General features: G+C 31.8%; 1 protein-coding gene across 1 annotated transcript; it reads left to right on the top strand.

Moving 5' to 3' along the window:
* The first annotated feature begins 1,963 nt into the window (after positions 1-1,963).
* LOC137821463 (BURP domain protein RD22) lies at positions 1,964-5,369 on the top strand. Its single transcript, XM_068626071.1, has 3 exons — positions 1,964-2,158; positions 2,252-2,360; positions 4,286-5,369. Exons 1-3 carry the CDS (start codon positions 2,120-2,122, stop codon positions 5,152-5,154), a joined length of 1,017 nt encoding a protein of 338 aa, XP_068482172.1. The 5' UTR covers positions 1,964-2,119; the 3' UTR covers positions 5,155-5,369.
* The last annotated feature ends 3,106 nt before the right edge of the window (positions 5,370-8,475 follow it).

Raw genomic sequence — 8,475 nt, 5'->3', positions numbered from 1 at the left:
TTACAAAAACATATATATATATATATGCTGGCATGTATAGATGTCCTGAATTTTTGTCATTTCAGACTCAGAAATGCTTCATATAAGGGGAGCGATTTGGATTGTAGTGGTAAGTGAGCTATGGAAGCATAGGAACAATGTAATTTTTAATAGGGACGTGACTAACGTTTCAGAAGTTTTTGCCTTGGTTCAATTAAAGACTTGGTCATGTATCACTGTCAAGTCTCATGCTACGTTTTTCTAACTGGTGTCTTGACCCTCTAGTCAGTATGAGGATTATTTGTTGATGTTTGTTCTAAGAGTTTGTTCTTTTAGATTGGATCTCAAAGTTCAGTTAGGTGAGTTGGCTTGAATTTTTTTTATATGGATTGAATCATCAAACAATTCACATTTATTAATTTTTTATTGTCTATAAAAGAAAATACATTAAAAAGGTGATTACCATATAAAATTCAAACATCATACATAACATCCTTAAATTAATAGAAAAAATTCAAAAAAAATTCAATACATTCATGTAAAAGTATCTCATCATATACATTCAAATACAGATAAGGAAGACTCGAAAATCTCTATAAAACAAGTATTAAAAACTATCCAAAATTAGGACTTTATTTATATCAAAACCTTATATATATTACTCACACGTAATTAAAATAGTTCATTCTATATATTCAATAAAATATTATGTAGAAAATAGACAGTTTTTATATACGGTTTAATCTTTGCAAAATCAAATCTTCTAGAAAGTGGAATAAACAGTAATATAAGCAGAACTAGAACATTAAGTCAAAATTCAACACTTATAGAACTCTAAGCGCAATCCAACTCCCTTAAACTTGCTTAACAGTAAAGACCCATTAAGGTAATATAAATAGCACATATTTCAAGGAGAAAATGTACGTCATTATTTACAGTACTCTGACAACCAAATATCGACACCCTAACTGACTTGAGCGTCGAAGTGCATTTTGTAGGTACTATCCCCGCCTGTGGGGCAGGACGACCGAGATAAAGGAAGCACATCAGGAAACATGAAGATATTAAGGAGTCTCGAGAATATCAGGCTAACTGAGTATAAGGATAGGAGCAATCGTTCTCTAAGTTTCCAAACCTGCTCAAAAACATTTGGACGGACAACAAAATTTTTTTATACAAAAGATAGACAGTTTTTATATAGGGTTTAATCTTTGCAAAATCAAATCTTCTAGAAAGCGGAATAAACAGTACTATAAGCAGAACTAGAGACATTAAGTCAAAATTCAACACTTATAGAAATATTTTAAAAATAAAGAAAGAAAATATAGAAGTAGAAAAGGATATACTTCAGTTATAATTATCTTCACTCGCTATAAAGAAATAATGCAAAATCCAGGAACACTACTTTTCCAATAATGAAAATCTTTTTGTGTTGTTAAAACTTATTTATTTTAAGTAATTTCTTAGACCATAATCAAACCATAGTACTAAAGATTCTGATATAGCTTAATCATAGTCCTTACGAAACAAGTTCGGAAATAAAATATAATTAATAATCCACCAATACTTATCAGCAGCATTTTTAAAAACTACAACCACCAACAAAAGTAGTAAATTAATAAATTAATTTGTAAATATTCTTATATTAACTTTTAAAGTTATCTATTTTCTACGTATAAATTAATTTTACCGTATATTTTTTTTTCATCTCTAAAAATACTTTAAAAAATTAGTGGAAACATTTCTTTAATGTATTTTATTTTCTTTTAAATTACGAACTTGTGTGGTAAATGAAAGTATATATATATATATATAGTAGTATATATAATTAAGTGTAGCATAGAAAAAGATTTATAAATAGTTGGGGAAGGTCCCATATTATTAGGACACGTCCTCCATCTCTCTACCTACTTCTTTAAAGACATACTGTGACCGTCCACACCATGGAACCCGGGGCAGTTGAAGTATTAAATAATGCATGATAATATTGGTGGTAAGTTCATATTAAGGTATAACATAATCCCAATTACTTATTCTAACTGTATATTCGGCATATAAATATGCTGCGAGCCAAACACTCCAAACAACATTCTTCTCTCCTCCTTTGGTTGCAGTTTCAACAACAATCACCAAGCTCAACATGGAAAATCTTCTCCTACCCATTTTTGCTTTACTCAATGTGAGAGCTACATCCAAAAACATGCTTTTCACTTTCATTAGTATCATTGCAACCACAACTTATGAGGTTATTTTTTCTTTATATCTGTTGCAGCTTGCAGTGGTGGCTACCCATGGTGCTGCTTTGCCTCCTCAACTTTACTGGAAGTCGCTTCTTCCCACTACTCCTATTCCAAACGCTATCACTCGTATCCTTCGCCCCGGTTAGTTCGAATACCTTTCAAATATATTTATTATTATTATTTTATATTTAATATTATAACCTAAGTTTAAATCTTAGTTATTATTAAAAAGCTTTTTAAGATCAGGTTTTTCTCTTGTGTTTTTTTTAATACTTATTTTTATATTATTATCCTTATTGGATCTTCCTCTCCTAACTCTATTAAGAGCCTTTATTACATTTATAAAACCCTTATGTGTGTACGATGCATGTAGGTAAGTGTTATTAAATGTCACTTTTTCAGTGTCCTCGATTTAGATTTCTCTGAACTTTCTACCAAAATATTTGTTCCTCCTTTTGTTTTCTTATACCAAAATTAACTATATTCATTCAAATATTTTTTAAATAAATTCTTAAAACTTTCAAGCAATTATATAAAACAATTTTTTTCATTGATAAGAGATGATTGTTATTATTTGAGGTGTGAGATAGTTTATCTGAGATATCAAGTTATATAATAATATTAACATCAACTTGAAAATTAAAAAAAAGAAAATTCTATCAATCAATTTTCTTATAAATATTATTAATAAGGTTAATACATGAAGTTATAATTGTTTTTTCGTATGACATAATATAAGTCATAGTTGTATATAGTTTTATAACTTCAAATAAATTTAATTGTATGTGTATTAAAAAGTGGTACTTTTATGTTAGAAATGTTAAAAATAAACATTCTTTCTCTTTCTTTTTTTTATTTTTCTCTTAATTTTTTATATCTTCTGTGTGGCTTCTACTGATAAAAAGAAATGACACTTGTTACATATGAATTTATTTTTCTTATGTTGTTATTATATCTGTCTCTTTCTCTTTAGCTATCTACAATTTTCATTATTTTTTTTATCAGTAAAGATTTCATTATAAGTATGATAATTAGAGTAACAAAGTGGGTCAATCCATCAATTGAAGTGAGATGAAAAATAATATTAACTCTAATTAAAAAAATTAAAACAGTATTAAAAAAAATATGATTTATTTTTTAAGACATCACTTATTTTACTTTATATATATATGTTTATCATCTCCTTTCTTAATTATATTAAACCCTAATTAAAATAAAATGTATAAAATAAAGTTATTGACACAAGTTAATAAAAATATTTTAAGTTTTAATAACAGAAGTAATAATAATAATAATAAATAACAACACTGTACACTTGCTGGTTGGCTTCTGTTATTTCATAGAAAGAATGATATGCTATACAAGGACACATGTCCAATATTAGAATCAAATTTATATGATAAATAGTGTTACGTTTTTAAACATATTAAATATTTATATTAATTGAGAAAGTTTTGCTTAAAACTTTCTAAACAATAATCGAATTTAACTTATTTTGTTAATATAAAGATATGTTTAAAAGTATTTAAAATATGTGATGCTTTAACCCCTGAACTTAAATTATGTGCCCTTATCTGTAACACTTATTACATGCTAAAGTATTTAAAAATATGTGATTTAGTTGTTTTTCCCATATAAATAGTTTTCTCTGTTATGTGTACTTGGATAGTGAAATATATAAGAAATATTATTAATTACGAAAGTGATTTTAAATTATAATTAAAAAAAGAAAAATAGTGTATTTTACATTAATTAAAATATCTCATTGTAAATGGTTTTTATATAATATAATAAATAATGAATCTAGAGTTGCCTCACCTAATAAAATAGTTATCACAATTATTAAATAAAATCTTCATACATGTTAGTTAAAAAAATGAAAAACATTAATTTCTGGGTAGAAAATTCCTTAAATTTTGGTACAGAGAGAAATCAATGTTTAACTAGTACTGTTAAGTTGATAACATAAAGTTATACAGAAAGAAGTGAAGAATAAGAGGGTTGTGAGTAGCAGAACCTGGTCTGGTTTGTGATAAACTAAGAACAGTGAATTCATGAGTTTGCAGATTGGGTTGAAGAGAAAGGCACAGCAGTGAACGTTGGAAAGGGAGGGGTGAACGTGCATGCAGGAAAAGGAGGTGGCACCAACGTCAACGTTGGTGGAAAAGGTGGAGGGGTTTCAGTGAACGCAGGCCACAAGAAAAAACCGGTGCATGTTTCAGTTGGACCAAAATCGCCATTTGATTACCGCTACGCTGCCACCGCGACCCAATTACACGATGACACCAAAGTGGCACTCTTCTTCTTGGAAAAGGACTTGCATTACGGAACAAAGTTGGACGCGCACTTCACTACAAGTTCCAACCAAGCCACCTTCTTGCCACGCCAAGTTGCGGATTCAATACCATTTTCATCCGACAAGGTGGACGATGTCTTCACCAAGTTTTCCATCAAACCAGGCTCAGAGGAAGCTCATATCATAGAGAACACTCTTAGTGAATGTGAAGAGACTGGTATCAAGGGTGAGGAAAAGTACTGCGCCACTTCACTTGAGTCCATGGTTGATTTCAGCACTTCCAAGCTTGGAAAGAACGTTGAGGTTTTGTCCACAGAAGTTGACAAAGAAATGGGGTTGCAGAAATACACGGTGGCACCGGGAGTGAAGAAGATATCAGGGGACACGGCTGTTGTATGCCACAAGCAGAATTACCCTTATGCTGTTTTTTACTGCCACAAAACTGAGAGCACTAGAACTTACTCTGTGCCTTTGGTGGGTGCTAACGGGATCAGAGTTAAATCTGTGGCAGTGTGCCACACCGACACATCGCAATGGAACCCTAAACATTTGGCCTTTCAAGTGCTCAACGTTAAGCCAGGAACTGTTCCTATCTGCCATTTCCTTCCTCAGGATCATGTTGTTTGGGTTCAAAAGTAGATTTGCATCCAAGTTCCTTTATCATCTACCAGATCAGAATAACTAGTTCCAGTAGCATCAGCTACTTGATGCATGTATTGTACTATGTAGTTCTCTTCATACGTATAATTTTCTCTTGTTTGTTTAGATACTTTAAGTGGCTTCCTATGTATAATAACTATGATGATGCATTATGTGTTTGAATAGTAATTAATTGATATAGATGCATTCTCCTATATTGTTGTTATTCAATTCATATTAATTATAATAAATAACACTAGACAGTTGTAGAGACTCCTTAATAATTAAGAGACTCCTTAATAATTAAGGTGTTCCACCAAATCCGAGTAATATAATGAGAAAATATGATACTCATCACTTTTTACTATAAGTGCACCACGTTGTCAAAAGTAATAATGTATTCAAGTAAAATATTCGCTAAATATAAAACAAAATAATAAAAGTTTGTTGAGAGTTTGTTGGGATGATAATGATTAATAAGAAAACAAAGCAAAAAGTTGTTGCTTCAATTAGAAAAATAGAGATTTGGTGTTATCTTTTTCACTTTTATCTATTTTGATTAGCATGGTAACATTATGTCTTTTGATTGATATTGATGTTCGTATAAAATTCATTTATATCGATTTCTCGCATAAAAAATTCTTTCTTTAAGATGCTTCATAAATATTGATTCCTCGCATATTTATAAAAACAACTTAATATCAAAATCATACGTTGATAGCAATTAATTTTTCAAGTCTATTTCTAACACTCAAATATGTTAAGTATTATTGTTTAGGTCAGAACCATAAAAATACTTTTAAGATTTGAAATTCTAGATCAAGAATTAGAAGCAAAACAATAATACTAATAATCAATCAATAACAAAATATTATATTCAGATATCACTTCGTTGCATAAGAGGTTCAATAGAGTACTCCAAAATCCACAGGGTAGAATTAGCCACACATCTTCTAACACCTTTTATTCTCCCAATTGGGTTACAAGTCACTCAATGGTGTTTTCCTCAATCTTACCCACCAGGGTTGAGCCTCAAGCCCCCTACTTAATCTAACTTGCTAGGGTTAAGTGACTTCTTGCATGGCGCTGATGGACTTTTTGTGCACTTGTGTGTTTCGGGCTTTCCAACTTTCTCCTTTCATCTTATATTATTCTTCTTTAGCCTAATCATCTCCATTCTGCCATAAAAACTTCAAATTAACACCAAATTTGGGAATAAAATGTTCTTATTCAAATAAAGATCATAAAATATGTAAAATTGTATAAATTAATACTCATAAGTGTCTATATTTTAATATGAAATATTACTGAAATTAGACACTTATCAATAACCACACTAGAAATCAACTAACGCTGGTACATGTTAGATTTGACCCATCATTTAGATGACTCATGACTTAATACTATAAATAAACCCTCTATAGAGAATTAATGTACACTTTTGATCAATTCTTAATATACACACCGTATACAAAGTACTTACTTGATCGTCGGATTACCTTTTGTAGGTCAACCCCGACCGAGCACCAGTGGATTGAGAAATGAGTCTTAAAGTATTGAAGAAGCAAGGAGTGACCGAACCACCAACTTTAAAGACAATTGTTATAGTCAATCTCATGTAGTATCTAAGCTCACTTTGTCTATACAAGTAAAATTGGTGCCCAGTGTGGGGTCGAGATAAAATTACAAGCAATCATGGTTTCAACAAGACATACAACAAACAACGAATGGATCTCTGAACATTAGATGGCTATGTTTCAAACTCTTCAAAACAGATGGAAGAGATACGTAAAAAAAGCAGAAAAGATCGCTAAAAGAATGAAGAGGAGGTGCGTCTCCTTAAAGAGAAAAATGAAGAGTTGAGACAATGATTAACCGAATCTGCGTGTAGACAACAATCTCTTTCAAGCGAGCATCCCTAGAATCAAGAAAAAACCATCATTGTTCGGATTCACACTCAACAAGCATCCAAACAACATACTGAACAAACTCATGTTATTGAGGAGAAGGATGACCCTAGAGGACATCCCTTCATTGAGGAAATCATGGAAGCCCAACTCCCCCCTAAATGGAAGGGACTAAACATCAAACTCTACGATGGTTGCATAGACCCAGACGAACACATGAATGTCTATAAAACATAGACGAATCTCTACATTACAGACAAGGCGATATGGTGCAAGGTTTTTTCCTACCTCTCTTAAAGAAGGGGCACTCAACTAGTTTACTCAACTTCCATCCAATTCAGTGAATAATTTTAAAACATTGTAAGCCAAATTTAGTACTCAATTCACAACTAACCAATCGCACCACATATCATCTCTACCTCTTCTCAACGCCAGACAAGAGAAAGGGGAACCCTTACGAACATTCATGGAAAGATTTAGCAAATTGTCTCTAAGCATAAAAAATCTCATGCCAGAGATAGCCATGCATCATTTGATCTCGACTCTTCGACAGTTCACTGATAGCCTAATAAAAAAACTAGCAAAAAACTTAAATTAATTGAGAAACTAGGCAACTAAATTCATGCAAATTAAGGAATTGTGTGATTATCATAAGAATGCTCAAGTAGACAATGGAGGAGACAAGGGAAAGAAGAAAGACCGTGGTAACCGATATATGCTTGGTCGGTCTGATAAATTCAGAGATAACCAAGGTCCTCAGTTTCATACTTATACCTCATTAAATGGTGATCGGGGAAAAATCATGGATGAAGCATTGCATGCCGATCTAATCCTGGCATTGAAAAAGCTGCAGAGGCCAAAAGATGTTGACATGTCTAAACAATGTTGTTACCACCGCAACTTTGGCCATACGACCAAAGAGTGTCAAGCATTGAAGAATAAGATTAAAAAACTTGTCCAAGCTGGCCACTTACGTAAAATTGTGCAATCGACAAACATGAGCACAAACGAACGATATCCATTTAGAGATGAACGTATGGAATTTAATACAAACCAAGCCAACAAGGAGATGATCAAGGAAACACATTACCATTCACACCATGAGAAGTCATCTCAATAATCAAGTGAAGACCTCACCAAGGATCTATCAGACCTCACTAGAAGGATAAATGAATAAAAACCAGAGCATCTAATGTTCTTCCTGCTAGTCTTCTTAAGAATTAAACAAGTTGTAAATAAATTAGGCTCACTCTAGGGGTCCAAATAACAAGATAGGCTAGAGTAGGTTCATATAGCATAATATGAGAGGTGTGCTTATCACTTTAGCTTGTTTTTTACCTAGTTTCTAGAAGAACAAACCTAAGGTGTGGTTTGACTTAGTCAAACCCTAAAGGTAGTCCCATTTTTAGGTTTC

This window comes from Phaseolus vulgaris, chromosome 9 (genome assembly GCF_000499845.2).
Source record: "Phaseolus vulgaris cultivar G19833 chromosome 9, P. vulgaris v2.0, whole genome shotgun sequence".
NCBI classification, from domain to species: Eukaryota; Viridiplantae; Streptophyta; class Magnoliopsida; order Fabales; family Fabaceae; genus Phaseolus; species Phaseolus vulgaris.
This window is presented reverse-complemented; position numbering and strand designations above follow the sequence as displayed.